The sequence below is a fragment of the Castanea sativa genome, chromosome 3 (assembly GCF_040712315.1).
Source record: "Castanea sativa cultivar Marrone di Chiusa Pesio chromosome 3, ASM4071231v1".
In the NCBI taxonomy this organism is placed as follows: Eukaryota; Viridiplantae; Streptophyta; class Magnoliopsida; order Fagales; family Fagaceae; genus Castanea; species Castanea sativa.
The window spans coordinates 40,900,023-40,916,698 of NC_134015.1; the positions used below are offsets into that span (position 1 = coordinate 40,900,023).

A 16,676-nucleotide genomic window follows, 5' to 3' on the forward strand; every position below is an offset into this window, starting at 1 on the left:
CAACCTCAAATCCTGTGCTATCTCCACCGCCGGCCAACCACCTCAATCCTCCTCTGTCTCCACCGCCGGCGCACTCAATCTCCGCCGCTTCACCAGTTAGATTCCTTTTCTTTTATTCATAGATAACTAAATTTACTTTTTTAATTCTATTAATTTTTTTCTGAATGACTTGTGTTTAATTATTAATGTGAGTTCTGGATTTTTTGGTTTTTTTCTTATATTATAAATGTGCGTTTTTATTAATGTGGTATTTTAAATATTCAATTTTAGATCAACTTATTTATCAACCCTATTCTCCCAAAAATTAAAAAATAAAATAAAATAAATAACTTGACCCAATTTTATTTATTTTTAGGCATATGGAAACAGGAAATGCTTATTTTTAGGCAAGAAATTTTCCCCATCATGCGGGGCGGGGCGGGGATGGGGCAAGAAAAATCTATACGGGGCAGGGGCGAAGATCCCGCCCCACCCCCAACCCCCCCCCCCCCCAGCTTTTTTTTTTTTTTTTTTGATAGGCTTATTCCAACCCTTTGATTGTTTTTGACTAGTTGTTTTAAAAACTCGACTAGAAAGAAAGAAAGAAAAGCGTTTCAACTCGTTTTTGATTCATGATAAATCCTGAGCCTGAGGTTACCAAATCCCCAAATATTACACTATAAAAGTAGTTTCCTAAACTGTAAAATACTCCATTCTTTTCCCCACTCACACAATTGTATTCTTCACATTCTCCCTCAGGTACATCTCTTTCTTTCTCTCTCTTTTTTCTTGGGATTGCAAAAAATTTAGGGCTTTGTCTTGTTAATCTTGTTCCTAATACCAAAGTCATAAATTCCCACCATTTCTGAGTAATTTAGCTTCTGTTTGGTTCATGTGAAATCGAGGGAAAATAAACTTAAAGGTTAGATCTTTCGTTACTTGTCCTTTGTTTGGTTCCGTAGAAATGAAAAATTAACTCAATTTGACGTTTTCCACTATTGATCGACTAAAGTGGAGCCGTTTTTAACATAAAGTCTTCAACTTTATTTTCCCTCTCTTTTCTCGGAAACCAAACAGGTACCCTAGGGTTTCAAATTTCAATTCATTATCTTAAAAAAATTTATTTATTTTTAGGTGTTTCATTGATTGGATTGATGATCTAGGGTTAAGTTTTCATAAATTTGATAAATTCTGATTGAAAGATCGAACTTGTTTGTGGATTGTGTTTTAGATGGATTGGCAAGGGCAAAAGCTAGCGGAGCAGCTGATGCAGATATTGCTATTGGCATTCGCTGCTGTTTCTTTCGGGACTGGCTATTTATTGGGATCTTTCCAGATGATGATGCTAATATACGCTGGCGGTGTGGTTCTCACCACATTGGTGACGGTCCCCAATTGGCCTTTCTTCAATCGTCACCCGCTCAAGTGGTTGGACCCCAGCGAGGCCGAGAAGCATCCCAAGCCGCAGCAGCAGCAGCAGCAGGCCGTGAGTTCAAAGAAGAAACCCACTAAGAAGTAGGTCAGTTTGACTGATCAATCTTAGTATAAGCATATTTGCTAGGGGTTGAAAATCAATGTTTTTGTGACTATTATTTTTCCTTCTATGGATAATACAGTGTACTTGATTGCCCTGAAATTTTGGACCTTGAGACAATGGGTAGAAAGAATTTTCTTTTCTTGATTTTGATAAGCTTTGCTAGTCTTTTATGTTTACTGATTTACTACAATTTCTCTTTTTATTTTGCCTTCCTCTTAGTCAAATTTCTGAGAGAAATATAAATTTGCTCAAGTGATGATATATCTATGTGAATAGTGATGCATATGATCGAGTTGGCATTGAAGATTTGATCGCCATTTTAGTTGAAATATGATGACGGGGTGTTATTGAATTAATTTGTGTTGGTTTCATGTCATAACATTTTATATGGCTCTACCCATTTTTCAATTTGGACATTGGATGTTGGGGTTTGTTATCAATAATACATGTGACCGACCCTAACTAATCTATTGAAGATGCATAGCCGACCCCACAAAATTGGGGACTAAGGCTCTGTTGTTGTTGAAATTGAGGCTTGGTAAATTATTGATAGGGATTCTTAACTTGCCAATGAGCTTCTGACGCAAATGGCCAAATATAGTGAAGGGTTAGGTTATGGGTTTAGGACCCACTAAATGCATGTGTAATATAGGGCGTCTAACTCTCCAAAAGAAAATGCCCCCCTTTGAGCTTTTCTTTCAATGATATTGAGTCATTTAGTAAGAAGATGGTATCATGAGGCATCTAATAGGAGGATGTGGAATGTCCGTATGTGCCTTTTGGTACTTAGAAAAGCAGTGAAGCCTTAAGTAAACAATGATGACCCAAAGATGCTTGGTGGCATGTTTACTCAACTTCATTGCCTTATATACTTGGCCCAGATTGGGTGATTTGAACATATCAAATTGACAAGTATGGTAAATGATGGATTCTTGCTTTTCAAAGGTGCAATATTTTCTTAAAATTTTTTGTGCTAGGTATGCCCCCCCCATGGGCTGTCCAATGCTGCAGAGATAGTTGTGCTCCTAGAGACAACCCTATCAGTTTTGGGTGCTTTTAAGTGTAGCTAATTTGTTGGATGAAACCTTGAAGTGCATTCATTTTATGAAACACCAAGAATTGGATTATAGCTGTGGTTTGATCTCTTGTCTAGCAGTTACGTTTTTGCTATGTTAACTTGCATATAACTGCAGATGTTTAATTATGTCACAAGTTTATATGTTGAGAACCGTCTAACAGCAGTTGAGCTTCTAAATCTGGATGTCATACCCATGTGGCAAATTCTTGCCCTATGTGCTGTAGAAGAATGATAGATAATCTGTAGATTAATGACTGGTAGTAGCCATGTGAACACCTAGCTTTAAAGACATTTATCTGTGTGGTTGTTGGTGGGTTTGTCATAAACTCCTATGGGTTGACAATGTCTTTTTTCTTGTCATACTCCTTTCTGCTTGGCATATAAATGGGATGGAATATGTTTTTCGTGCTGACAATTAAGACGGATTATTCTGTCTCTAGCCAATCAACAATTATAAAATGGAAATGATTGGACCTTCTGTTCCAGGAGTAATAGCCTCTCATCTAATTGCAGAAGGAACTTACCCAGGGTGGGCACGGTGATTAAAAAGCAAGCATGGAATGTGCTATCATATTAATACTGTTCACTCATTTTATGAAAACATTTATCTTTCTCTTCCTTCCCCTCTGGGGGTTGGTTCTCAGGGCATGGAGGAAGCCAAGGGGAGAAAACAGTGTCAAAACAGTTTCATTTGATTCTAGTGTAAGGGCACTAGGTCCAAGGGAATTACAAAATATACAAATCTAGTAATTTGCTCTTCTTTCCTAAATCTGAGCTTGTTGGTTCATCAATTTTTTGCTTACCTCGCTAAGGAATGGCTCTGGTGTAATGAAACCAAGTGTACTGTCAATTGTGATTCTAACTGTTTGTACATAACTTGCATTGTCAAGAGTTTTGTTACATTCAATTGGTTGGGAGTTAGTTGCTAGTTACGGTTAGAAATTGTTATATTCAAATTGGTTACACTAACTAAGTGCTAGACCAGCTTGTATAAATACTGGGTATGAGCATTAGTATTGGTGGAGGCAAATTGTGTGTGCACTATAGCTCAGATGTTCAACAAAAAAAATAATATTTTATTAGGTTTTTTATATTATTTAATTATGTTGAATACTTGATGTTGGGTGTTTTGTAAAGTGAGGTAGTAAAATAAATAAATAAAATTTTTGTGGTGCTGAATTGCTAAATTTTTGCCACCACCAATGCTGATGCTCTAAGTAATAAATATCAATAAGAAAACCAGTCACAAGCTTATTCAGATCTTCCTCCCATTCTCCTTACCCCGAATCAGTCAATCCATTATATCTACCTTGGATTCCACAGGACCCAAGGCTGCAGATAACCATTACACTTGTTCACCACTAAAATATGTATGGAGCGTAAAGCCATGAATCATTGTAGAGGGCTCATCTCCTCCCCATCTTTTGGTAGCTTAAGCTATTAATGAGGCCTGAAATTAGCAAGTGTAAAAGGGCCAAATGCACTAAATTGAAATAAGGAGAACGGTATCTTGTAAGGCGAGGAACTTTTGAAGGGATTAAACTTAGTCTTGTGATGAACGAAGACGTTTAAAATTATTAAAACAACATATATGATACATCAGCCAGCTCCAGAGCATTCTAGGAGCTTCACCTGCAAGCCTTGGATAACAGGTTTTGTTTCCAGCCACAAACAGGGCAATTTTCGAGATTTTATTGGCTAAGCTGTTGAAGCAATTTGAGGACTTTATCGCAGCCTGAGGTCCTATAATTATATGCACAGCAAATCGGCTTCACGAATGTTGCTTAACATCTCTAAAAACCGACTTTCACAATGCAAACAGAATACATATACTTTCACAATGCAAACACAATGGAGTATGTTTTACTATTTAGTAATCCGCAGATGATAAGAGTTCTCTCTTTTATTCCGAAGACTCCTGTGAAAGAACTGTGTGCAAGAGTGAAATTCATCGATCCATACTAAAGTCCTTGTTCACATCCAAGGCAAGTATGTCCAAAAATCTTGATATAACTGAACTGTACATTGCCCCCCTCAACTGAGGGGTTACAAGCGAAATTCCCACGCTTGGTATGGAGTTCCACACTTGTGTGGGGGTGCACTTTCGTGTAAGATTGATATTAAATGCAATGGTTACACAATAAGAAAGGCCAAAATGCAAAAACACCCTCTAGGATTTCAATTTCTTCCTTATAACCTCCTAAGATTTTCATATTTGCCAAAGTGACATGTGACTAACTTTTGTTCTCTTCTAGCTTTTGTTCTCTTTTGGGATAGAAAATTTACATGACCATTGTATGACCACATTAAGCAAATTTACCAATTGATTCATGTCGATATGGCAAATATGAAAACTTTAAAGAGTTCTAATAAAGAATTGAAACCCTAGGGGAGTTTTGTCGATATGGCAAATATGGAAACTTTAAAGAGTTCTAAGAAAGAATTGAAACTTTAGGAGAGTTTTTGCAATTGACCGAAATTCATGCACTAATTTTGCATTTTGGGCCAATAATAAATTTCCCAATCACCCTACCCAAAAAGAAAAAAGAAAAAAAGGGAAGCTTAATAATTGCATGTGACGTTAAAAAGTGGCATTTGCCCATGCCAACCCCCAACTGTTATAGCAATTGTTATCCCCAAAAGACAAAAGGTTAAAAATCCATCGAGGCATGGACAACATAACATTGGACTCCTGAATTTTTGCAAACAAGACTTGTTCAAGAATGTTTTCATCAAGATATAGAAGGCTTTAGAGATGCATATACAACGAACTGGACAGATGCAAGATCTGCATTAAAGATCAAGCATGAAAAGGTGAGCATTGCATTAGTTGATTAGCTCTACATGTCATATCTGATTAACTGCCATCAAAAAAGATTTTGCTTCCAGTTAATCAGAAAGTTAAATCTAATTTGTCTCTCACTAGCCTGTACTGGTAAATTCAGTTTAACCACCAAGAGAAAAAAGGTTAAGAAATTTATTATTTACAGTATAAGATGTGCGGCAGTTAACTTCCTACTGATTTTCCTTATTTGCCCTCAGAATTGGATCATTTTCCATATCTAAGTTGTCGTCATCATCAAGCTCATCCAACCCCTCTAGTATTGACTGGTTGATGCTCTTACGAGATTTTCGCCTATGCTTCTTAGGCTCCAAACGCGGTTCTGCTTGCTTAACACCCATTTCTCCAACCTTGAACCTGCAAACAAGATGATTCATTTGAAATAACTAACAAAACTAGTAAACTTTGTGAAAATTATTAACATACCAGTAACAACCAAGCAGAAATACAAGTATGAGACGAATTAACACTGGCAGGAATTTACCAGAGAGAAGGCTAAAGAAATAATAGAAAATCCATTAGTGCGTTTTTTTTTTAACAGTAGCAAGTTATGCACACACCCAAACCCCAATGTTTCTTGAGCCAACGGTCTCAACCTCCATCCCATTATTATGGGAGAAGGAAAGTCCAGTTGTGCCATAGCTCATAGGCAGAAAATCCATTATAGATAATTCACATTAATACAATAAATTTATACACTTTTTAGGACTAATAAAAACTTTGACAATTATCAGGTTGCAGGCATAATGCACCATTCTTAACAAAACCAATTAAAGAATAAACTCAGAAGGTTTAATTACCCAGAAAATTTTCCAGGGTTGAGTTTTTCACACCGTATAGATATTCTACGTACAATAAACTAATCAAAAGGCAACTTATCAAAAAACAGTAACCAGAAGGCTACATGAAGACCCATACAATACAACAGGTTGACAAAAAAAAAAAGTGATGAACAAACTAGGGGTCAAATAAAATCTTAATGATCATAATGGTGGAGCCTCTGGCCAGTATTTTACTGTCCCAATGAACATTAAAAAATGCTCCAGAGGTTTTTACACCATAGCTATCAAACTTAATAGTTGAGCAGGTACCAACATGACAAATGCTTGTTTAACTCACTCCATGTACAATTTGAACATACCTTACATCACCCTCTCTTTTGGTTCCAAATGTTCTCAACTGGAATTCCTCCCTAATTTTGATTTCATCAAGAAGTTGAAAATAGTATGGGTATCTTTCCCATTCCCCTTTCACAACACACCCTGGTTCACCAAGATGCAAGCAATTATTGAATGAACATTTTGTGGGTTCATTGTCAATGAGCATCTTCCGGATCTGAAGAGAGTAGTTAAGAGAAGCCATTAGTTGAAACATACAAATGTCAAATCAGATTCAACATTTGATTCGCAACAGTAGAAGAAACTAATGTAAATGAATCAAATGAGGTACATAGTGTCTCACAAACAGCGCAGACCTCAGGGAAAGCTTGTGCAAGGGATTGTTTTGTTACTTTCATCAAACTAGGCTGGTTAAACCCAGGAGTATCGGCAAGATAACCCCCTCCTGATAATGGAAGCAAAGAAACATGGCGAGTAGTATGCTTCCCTCTGCCACTTCGAGTTGAAACTTCCCCAATACGCTGTTCCTCAAACCACTTGCTGCCCAGAATCTGAAAGAAGTACATTAACAAAGGTGGAAAATATACCAAGATCACATGCAAAACATATTAAGAAAATGAAGATATGAAGCAGAAAGATATCAAACCTACAGGATCAAACCAATTGTCCCCTTCTTTTGCATCAGAAGCATGGTGGCTGCTTCTCAGAGTATTAATCAGACTAGACTTCCCAACTCCACTTGGACCAACAATTACAGTTGTCTGATCTTTCAAAATAAATGCAAGAGCATCAAGCCCAGATTTGGTGTCAACACTGCAAAACACTGGTTCATAGCCCCAACTCTGTAGCCTAGACTTCCATCCAACTAGTGTCTGCACACGCCATCAAAGGCTAATAAAATTCAGACAAATAGCTGGAAAAGAAAAGAGAACGATTAACAATTTTTAGTAATAGGAGAGCAAAATATGCAGCCCGCTGAATATGTTTTCACATTCGGAACAAGTTCTTGAGATAGTAGTGGCTTCATAAAAGAACTTTTTAGTCTCCCACTTTTAGTACTCTCACGACTACCCATCCCCATTCCCTCTCATCTCTGCCTCATTAATGTTGAAGCCATCTCATTAGGGATGTCAAAATAACTTCAACCCGCCCTACTCCCGCCCCGAAGAGGAGAAGGGAAGGGAATGGGGCACTCCTGATTCAACCCCACCCCACCCCGCTGCCATCCTACAACAAAGGTTTTGCCAGTTTTCAACTGAAGAACTATATTTAGCACTTTTACCAACCTACTTGCATTTTAAAAAATATATATTAAAATTAAAACCTCCAAGAACAAATATAAGCCTAAACTCAGTGAAGCGTCAAAGACAGTATTACTTATAAAATTTTCTCTTCTAAGTCGCGATTCAAAGCTAAAACCTAAACTCAAATGCAATGCAACTATTATGTTTTTTACGCCTGAAATGAACAAAAACCAACTAAGACTAAGCCAATTAAAAACCTAACCTCTTCATCTACAAGCTCCGACTTGTTCAATGCGAGCGTGAGCGGAATGCCAGCGGACTCAGCCTCAACAAGAAACCTAGTGAGCGCAAAAGGCTCGAGCCGCGGCTGCTCCAACGAGAACAGCACCAAGAAATGGTCCACATTGGCCATCGGAGGGTCCAGAATCTCCGAGCTCCTCTGAAACACGTTCTCAATCATGCCCCTCCGGTCCACCCAATCAATGGACCCAACCAGCACCTTGTCCCCAACCAACACTCTCCTCTTTATCTTCTTCAGCACCGCCCTCACCACGCACAGCAACTCCACTCCGATTCCAGCACCTTCCGGAGGAGCCACGTCGGCGGTTCTAGAAGGTTCGGATTGGACGATGACGCGCATGAAGTTGGCCTGGGCGGCGGCGACGGTGCCGATGGCTTGGGATTGGGAGAGGGGAGGGGCCTGTTTGGGAGAGAGGATTGGAGCCAAGGAGGAGTAGTCTTTGAAGGTGTGTTTGGCTCTAAGGAGGTTCTTGTTTGGCGGAGGCTTCTTCGAGACGTTGTTAGGGTTTTGTTTTTGTTTTTGTTGTTGTTTGGCTGAGATTGTGAAGCATCGGAGAGTCGAGAACCGGTAGAGGAGGTTGATGTGGTTGGATGTGAAGAGAGAAGTGGTGGTCGGTGCAATGGCGAGGTGGCGGATGAGTGAAATGGAAGCGATCGGCATATGGTGTTGTTTGGTTGCTGGATGGAATTTTTTGTTTTCGGATTTGGAATTTGGATAGGAAAGAGAGAGCACTGAGTAGTGTCAATGAGAGAGAGAGTCATGACTTGGGAATTTTGTCCATTTCTGTTACAGCAGTAGTAGAACTTCGAAATGAATTTGAAGAATCAAGTGGTTGATTAGATTTTATATTTATATTATGAATGGAAATGGAAAATTAATTGATGAGGATGCCACGGCAGCAATTGGGAAAAAAAGAAAAAGTTTACCTTTTGGAGGGACAGTTTACCGCTCACCGGCAGTGTCTTGAGAGACTATAAAAGTCTGGACTCTCTTTTGTAATTTCGGAATCCAACTGTTTCGTTGAACTTGTTTGAAAAAGGCCCAATGATTTTAAAAGACCGACCAGTTATGTCAACCAAAAAACAAAAACAAAAAATGCCTAGGCCCAATCAACTACAAAGGATAAACTGCGGAAGGAAATGAAACGATTAAAGGACAAGGCCCAAGTGATTAAGGTGAGCTTCATTACGGACTGCAATGTAATTGGCATAGGACTGGGAGTGATGCTAGAAATAGAATAGCGCAAATTTTACTAGGGGAATAGTTAGGAAATGCCCTAATAAGAACATTGATTTAGCAAATATTTATATAAATTTTATGGGTAAAGAAAAAATAATCAACTTTTTTTGACATTTTTTTAAAATTTCTTAAGAAAGTAATATCAAAACTTTCTTAAAATGGTATATTACCAAATGCTCTAAGAGCACTCGCTAACTTGACATTTTTTTTCTAATTAACGTTTATAAACTAATGTGTTATCAGTCATGTGGAGGACCAAATCTACTACACTTGCTTTGGAAAAATACCACAACTAATATTCAAAATGGGAGATCCAAAAGGGGAAAGAGCTGGAGGATCGATGGTTGAGCTAGTCTATAACCTGTAAAGACTAATTTTTCAAGCTACTCGATGTGGTCTTTGGTTGCTAGAAGTGCATGCAATGACTGAATGAGATTCTATGTTTCCCTAATTCCCTAAAACTCACTTTCTCTCTTGTTTTCTCTCCCCAAAAATGTCCAACCCCTGATTTCTCCAATCTTCCCCCCTTTAAACTCTTGAGTCAGTGGATTAGTAATGATGAGAATCCTCCACCTTTGCATGCAATGACAAAACAAATCTATAATAAGGAGGTGGGGTCCTCTTGACATTGTCACTATGGTGATTTCTTCGTAACTTGTGTCATGCATTGAGGTCCATGCTTAGATGGTGGACTTCCCGACATTATATCTCCTCGATCGAGTGCCACCGACTAGTTCTCCTTGAAAGGGATAGTGCAGGTGGGTGGACCCTCCTCAACATGATTATTCATGTTGTGCACCTACTTAGGCCTCTTATACATTGTCCATTGGGCCCTAAGCCTCTAGACATCGGCCCAATCTTAGACTAGGCCGACTAATGCCCACCCATAATATTAATGACCACCTACAAATCACAAAAAGGTAACTCTAACATTTATTTATTATTATATGTTTGAAATGCACATATCATATTCATTGTCATGTCTATTTATAAAGCTTATAAAGTAAAGTTTGTAATGACTTTAACATTTTCTAATAATCAAAATCTATTTCTTATTCTCCTCTCAGACTAAGGGCTAAGGGTGATCACAACTTGATCAAGTTTATGTTGGAGGTCAAATTGTCAATCTACACAATCATATTGAGTGAAATGTGCCCCTACCCACTACTAACCGACATGTTATATGTAGCTAGGGCTGTCTAGTGACCCGGACAATTCGACCTGCCCGACCGTTCCCATCCAACCCGAAGGCCCACTAGCGACTCCAAATGCAAGGCTTGGTAGGTCACAGGTTGTATTTTAAGAATAACCAAATAATCGGTTCGGGATTTGGATTATGAAATATTTCACCTGAATAACCCAAATCGACCAAATTATGAATGAATATGTGGCTTCGATAATTGGGTAACGTAAAGCAGGAGCAAAAATAAGTTCAAACTTTTTTGGCACAAGTTCCCAATTTTCAAATCCTTCGCTTAAATCAAAATCAAGATTCAAAATCTACGATCACGATTACACTCTACAAACTCATTTGAGTCATATCAGTAGACTCTAATACAGACTCATACCAATGATTCAGGGGCACAAGTACCAAATTTACAAATCCTTCATTAAAATAAAAATTAATAACAAAATCAAATGGTCACAATTAGAGCTCAATGATTGGGTATCTCATATCTCTCAAACTCTCTCTCTCTCATCTCTTCACTAGTTCACTACGAAATCTTCACTCTTCACTCTTTAAGCTTCAATCATCTCGCCAATGAACAGACTAGACTCTTAAACTCTCAGTTCTCACTTCGCCTCTCTCTACTTCGAAGTCCAAACCCTAGCTTCCCACTACAAGTCCAAACCCAATCGGGTCGAGTTCGGTTCAAGCCAAACCTGAACCAACCAAACTCGTGGACATGCCTAATTATATGTAACCACTTGTAAACAACTATCAAGTGGGTAGTTGGGTATTGATCAAGTTTTGAGTTTTTGGGAATCTCTCTCTCTCTCTCTCTCTCTCTCTCTCTCTCAATCATTTTCTCATAAGCCATACAAATTAAGGAAAATAATTTACTATAAAATAAGGGGAATATGAACTCATTTTCCACGGGAAATTTCCCATTTAACTTAATTTTAACAACTATTTCATTAGTTGGCAAGTTTTTGAAACATTTTATCAAATTGGCATCTTGAGCCTTAAAGGCTTTAGTTCAATGAAGAAACTCGAGTCTTAGAGACTCAAGTTCTAAGCTGACATGGAAGAAAAATCCACGTGGAACATGAGTTCGCCACACCAACAAAACCAAACCCAACAAATTCTCCATCTTTATGAACCTCTCACCCAGCCCATGCCTTTGTTCTTCTCAAAAACCCCAAGATCCACTTCCTTCATTCTTTACCCTAGCCGCCGTCATTCTACCTTCGTTCTTCACCCTAACCACTGCCTTTGTTCTTTTAAAAAACCCTAAGCACCAATGCCTTCGATCTTATCAAAAACCCCAGCCTTCGATCTTATGGGCAGGGTATTGATGGTTGCTTGAGAAGAACAAAGCAGAAGAAAGAAGAGCAACACAGAAGTATGGCAGCACCTTTATGGAACTCGAGTCTCTAAGTCTCGAGTTCCATGTGGATTACAATTCCACATTAGAGTTGCCAGCACATTGAACTCATCTTTAACACTCGGGGTTGTCATGGAGCTCAAGCCTCTATGGCTTGAGATGCTAGTTTCCTAAATAGTTTTAAAAATGTGCTTATTAACAAAATAATTTCTAAAATTATGTTAAATTCATGAAAAAAAAATCCATTTCCACCATCTTCTTACCAACCATACAAGAATATAACCCCAACAAAAAAAGGGGGAATTTGATATTTTAAGAATATTAGTAAAGGGTATTGTAGGAGACGTTTGCGATCGAGGGCCACATGGTGGCCTAGAAATGAAGTTAGACCTTTGAACACCTAGGTTTATTGACGGGAGAGTTGGCCCATAATTCCACAGTGGTTGGAGAATAGAGAACCCCACAAATTAACCTAAGACAAAATCATATTCCCTCCGTTCAAAATTATTTTGTCTGTATTCCATTTTAAGATGTCTCAAAATTATGTCCTGTTTGAAAAGTCAAATACCATTAATTTATTAACATTCCCTTTATGCCCTTAATTTATTTGTGGGAGCATTTTTTTTAATTAAAAAAATTAAAAACCTAAATTTTGAAATCCACTATACGCGCCATCTTTATTCAAATTAATAATAATAAAAAAAAATCTTCAACAATTTGTTTAAGGCTGATTTAAAAAATTTCTAACTTTTTTTTTAAAGATATAAGGCAATTAATGATGTTTCCCTAAATAATTGGATTTTTTCAATTAGGCCAAATAATTTGGAACGTTCATCACGTGCAAATTTGTCATTATCCAGATGAAACATGAAAATTTTTTATCAAGACATATAAAAATGTTGATTTTCATTAATTGAGAAATGGTCTTTAAAATGGACATGAGCCGGAATCAAAGTTAGTCGCTTTAGATTGGTCAAAATTTTTAAGATCTTTGATGGGTATGCTCTTAGACATTTATACATATGCTAAGCCAAATAAGATAATTAGGAATCTGTAATTATTAATATTTTTTTTTTGAGAACGAATCTGTACTTATTTAAAGTTTTAAACTAAATGTTTAGTTTTATAAAATAAATAATTAACATGATAATCAAAGACCTTAATCCCTTCTATGGTCATCCGAATTAGCTGAGAAGCCAATGCTAAAAAAAGAAGGGGAAAAATGCAATTCTCCCTTGAAAGTGGAAAAAAAAAATCATAATAAAATTAGACAAGTTGAAAAAAAAAATTCAAGAAAAACAAGAGTAAAAGTCACAATCAACACTTTAAAAATTCCTATTGTACCAATTTGACTACTTATTAGTATGCCAATCAGCCATGAAATTCCTTAGCCAAAACTCCAATTTTCAACCAACAAAACATAATTTTCATTCAAAATCACAATAATACCTTCTTCTTTTTTAGAATTGTCATTAAAGGCATTTATTGATTTCAAGTAGAAGACGGGAAAATTGCTAGAGTTCTAGTTTGTTGCAGACATTTATCATGGAAATTCACTGCGAAGCTTCTTGAACGAATTATTTTGGCCACACAAAAAAAAAATACCCATGTGGACATTAATTGTAGCCATGCACATACATTGTATGCGCGGGAGCCAATGCCCAACTCAGCCAAGTACATCCCAAAAATTGAAACAAACACTTCGTAAAGAGAGCATTGCAATACCTCTTTCTTTTTTCTTTTCTTTTTTTATTCTTTTATTTTTTGGGAGAATTCTCCCAATCCGGGATAATTTATTCGACAAGCAAATCTTTGGATACAAAGTTCAAAACAAATAGAGAAACATCCTTGTAAGTGCACAATTGCACCTGGCCCCAAGAACAGTTACGGGCTCAGGCCCAATGAGCCTTAAACAATATGATTTGTAGAGCGTGGGCTTGAAACCAAGGTTAGAAGTGTTTGAGGATTAAATGACAAGCCAAAGATGGTAAACACTTGAAAACAATAAGGAATACTGTAAATCAACCTGCTCGGACGTAAGCCGAGAACTGTTCTTATATTATTGCTCTTTCTTTTTTTCTCTTTCTTTTTAGATTACAAAGAAGGGATCCCCCCAATCCTGTTCTAGGTTGCTCCTTAAATACTCTTCTTTTTGATGCTTTGTACACGTGTTGCCCCAAACTCCCCCTTAACCTAGATATTTCTTTTCTCAGTGCCTTTGAATAGTAACCAGAAGTTTCCCTTCCACTGTTCAGGTGTCACTTCCCCATTAATGCGGCCAGGGTGGTAGGTGCAGGGTCTTTAATGTGGAGGTGACAGCCTTTATCTTTGGTATCTCTCTAACATCGGTGCTTTTGGGACATTCAAGGGCTTCCCCCCTTTAACCATCGGTCTTGACCGTGTCATTCCCTAACCTTTATCATGAAGTCCCGGGTTCTCCGGTGTCCGTCCGAAGATAAAATCACCCTCGGCTGGATCCTCGGAGTATAAGCCGACCCGTAGTACTGACAAGTCCTAAACCCAAGAGCAGGTCGGCCTTCCTTAGCATGGCCCAACGGCCCATATTCCCATCAGGGTCTTTTTACTCCCCACAATAGCCCCTCAAAACTCTAATTTTCAACGTCCGAGGAGAAAAATAGGGTTTTGACCTGACGAGAACTTACTCCACATACTCTGTGAATGATTGCACGTGTGGAAACCGTTTCGCGTCCCAGAAGATGCCACTTGGCGGTTTAATTTTCAAAAACGCGCCCATTTATTGCTGTAAGTTACACTTTGTCCCCCACGTTCAACGGTGAGATGGGTATCCAACGGTCCTCGTTACTCCACGAAAATTTGGGCGGGATAAACATAATTTCGAGGCCGCTTTTCCGCACATCGTGACGCTTCGGGAACCTGCGCCTTCATTTAATTCCCTAGGGGCTAATCCCATCAAAACATCAGCCATCATACTTTACCTGCAGAAAACCGTGGGAATTTGCACACCTTCAGCTTTGTAAGTTCTTGTTCTTTCTATTCTTAACCTTTTCTCCTCGGTCCTTGTCCTCGGCTGTCACTATAAGCATTCTCCCTCTTAGAGTTTAATCTTTCGTTCCTCTGTAATGGGGAGATTCAAGTGTCTAGTTGATACCGCCGCTGGGATGGAAGGCTTTAGGGCCAAGTACCGTATTCCCAGCGACGTAGGTCTAGAATATTGTCCGGCGGAAGCCGTCGCCGATTCTAGGAAAGAGGGAGAGGTTATCATCCCAATGATAGCCTTTATAGAGGGTGGGATGACCCTCCCAATGAAACCTGTAACTAGGGAGTACCTGCGCAACCACCGGTTGTGTCCCGATCAGTGCCTCCCCAACGGGTTTAGAGTGTTGGGTAGCGACGATGCACTAAACGAGCCAATGGGTCTAAACCTCTCCCGCATGATGTCGTTTTTCTGTACGAGTCCCATAAACTCTCCAATGTAGGTTACTACATTAAGTCCCGTTCTAGTGTCGTTAGGTTAATCTCCAGTCTGCCCAAATACCACAAAGGCATGAAGGACGACCACCAGATCGTCTCTGGGAACAGGCACGACGGCCCACCATTTGCCAGCTTGAGTGGGGGGACCCAGGTGCGATGCCATAGGATTAATCTCCCCACAACACAACTTCCCCTAACACACACAAAAATGAGTATTCATAATTACTTAAACTTATTACATATCTGTGTGAATCTGATCAGGCTTGTTTGTTTTGACGTCTTTTTTGCAGATAAGCAACACGTGCGCCCACGCTTAAGCCACTGTAACGTAGCGGATCTTAACCGAGTACTGCGCTCCGAGGTGTTTGTCAGCGAGGACCTACAACTCAGAGCTGCTCATCTGATTCTAGGGTACGATCCCATCTCCTCGGACTTCCAGGAGATAGAAAACGCTATAATCACGGGTGACCGAAGGCGAAGAAAAATAAACGTAGCCCGGCGCAACTTTTTGGACGACCGCGATCTCCCCGACGCCCCTCACACCGTGTTGTTCAACCAGCCCATAGCGGCAGTTCCCCTCGCCGTACATTCTCAGGGCATTGCCATCCCGGAGGAGTGAGTGTCCTCTTCCAACACTTTGGACGAGGAGATAGAACAATTCCAGTTCGAGGGCTCTCCTCGACCTCGTGAAAACCCATTTGTTATCCTCTCCGACGAGAAGGAAGAAGAAGAAGCCGAGGCCTCAGGGATTGCAGGTCTAGTGATAGCACGTCCAGACGATAGTTCAACCGAAGAAGAAATGGACACGCTTAAGGATCTCATGTCCGACAGAGGTGCCCGGGTGGCAAAGAAGGGTGCGAGGGGGTCCCAAGCTCGTCCTGCCTTGCCACCACCTCCTCCTCCTCCAGCCGACACTAAGCCTCCTATCGACGATCCTAAGAAGAAGAGGAAGGTGGACGCCGAGGTGGCTGGTGGGGAGAAGGCAAAGAAAATAGCACAACCGCCGTCCGGCCCAGCTAGCCAGGCCAGATAAAGGCAAAGCGCGCCCGCTCGGTTGAGAGCCGGAGATCGAGAAGTGGGCCGAGGTGCGACGAGCGCCAACCGTTTGGTCTCCCGACCTCGAGGCTCGGACGGCGCCCCTATTCCCTGCCGCCACCGAGATCAGAGCAGCGCAACAAGGCCACGCCCACCACTTAGCCGAGGTGCTGGAGCGGTCTCTTCTGTTGCCCAAGGACATGGAGTCTTTGGAGAAGATGGGCCATCCGCAGCTATTCCTCTCATTAAAAAGGGGTTTAGCTCTGGTAAGCTCCAATTGTACACTCTTGTTTTCTATACT

At 39.6% G+C, this 16,676-nt stretch overlaps 2 protein-coding genes across 4 annotated transcripts; one reads left to right on the forward strand and one right to left on the reverse strand.

The window, feature by feature from the left end:
• The first annotated feature begins 553 nt into the window (after window positions 1-553).
• On the forward strand, window positions 554-1,669 carry LOC142629678 (signal peptidase complex subunit 1-like). 3 transcript variants are annotated; one of them, XM_075803715.1, is made up of 2 exons: window positions 554-738; window positions 1,211-1,669. In XM_075803715.1, the coding sequence occupies exon 2, from the start codon at window positions 1,211-1,213 to the stop codon at window positions 1,496-1,498; it is 288 nt and encodes a 95-aa protein (XP_075659830.1). In that variant the 5' UTR covers window positions 554-738; the 3' UTR covers window positions 1,499-1,669. The 3 variants fall into 3 exon arrangements, with proteins under 3 accessions (XP_075659830.1, XP_075659831.1, XP_075659832.1); XM_075803716.1 differs by lacking the exon at window positions 554-738 and adding an exon at window positions 754-901; XM_075803717.1 differs by lacking the exon at window positions 554-738 and adding an exon at window positions 924-1,056.
• A 3,697-nt stretch (window positions 1,670-5,366) lies between these two features.
• Window positions 5,367-8,929, reverse strand: LOC142630026 (small ribosomal subunit biogenesis GTPase RsgA 1, mitochondrial). Its single transcript, XM_075804081.1, has 5 exons — window positions 8,061-8,929; window positions 7,205-7,426; window positions 6,911-7,105; window positions 6,578-6,771; window positions 5,367-5,793 (listed from the first exon to the last, which is right to left on the reverse strand). Exons 1-5 carry the CDS (start codon window positions 8,757-8,759, stop codon window positions 5,610-5,612), a joined length of 1,494 nt encoding a protein of 497 aa, XP_075660196.1. The 5' UTR covers window positions 8,760-8,929; the 3' UTR covers window positions 5,367-5,609.
• Window positions 8,930-16,676: the final 7,747 nt, after the last annotated feature.

What these genes read in the sequence shown, in the direction of transcription:
- LOC142629678 (XM_075803715.1), top strand. Translation starts at nt 1,211, where the DNA reads ATGGATTGGCAAGGGCAAAAGCTAGCGGAGCAGCTGATGCAGATATTG.
- LOC142630026 (XM_075804081.1), bottom strand. Translation starts at nt 8,759, where the DNA reads ATGCCGATCGCTTCCATTTCACTCATCCGCCACCTCGCCATTGCACCG. An exon ending in GGGACAATTGGTTTGATCCT is followed by an intron (nt 7,106 to 7,204) that starts GTAGGTTTGATA and finishes TACTTCTTTCAG; the next exon opens with ATTCTGGGCAGCAAGTGGTT. An exon ending in TTGCACAAGCTTTCCCTGAG is followed by an intron (nt 6,772 to 6,910) that starts GTCTGCGCTGTT and finishes TACTCTCTTCAG; the next exon opens with ATCCGGAAGATGCTCATTGA.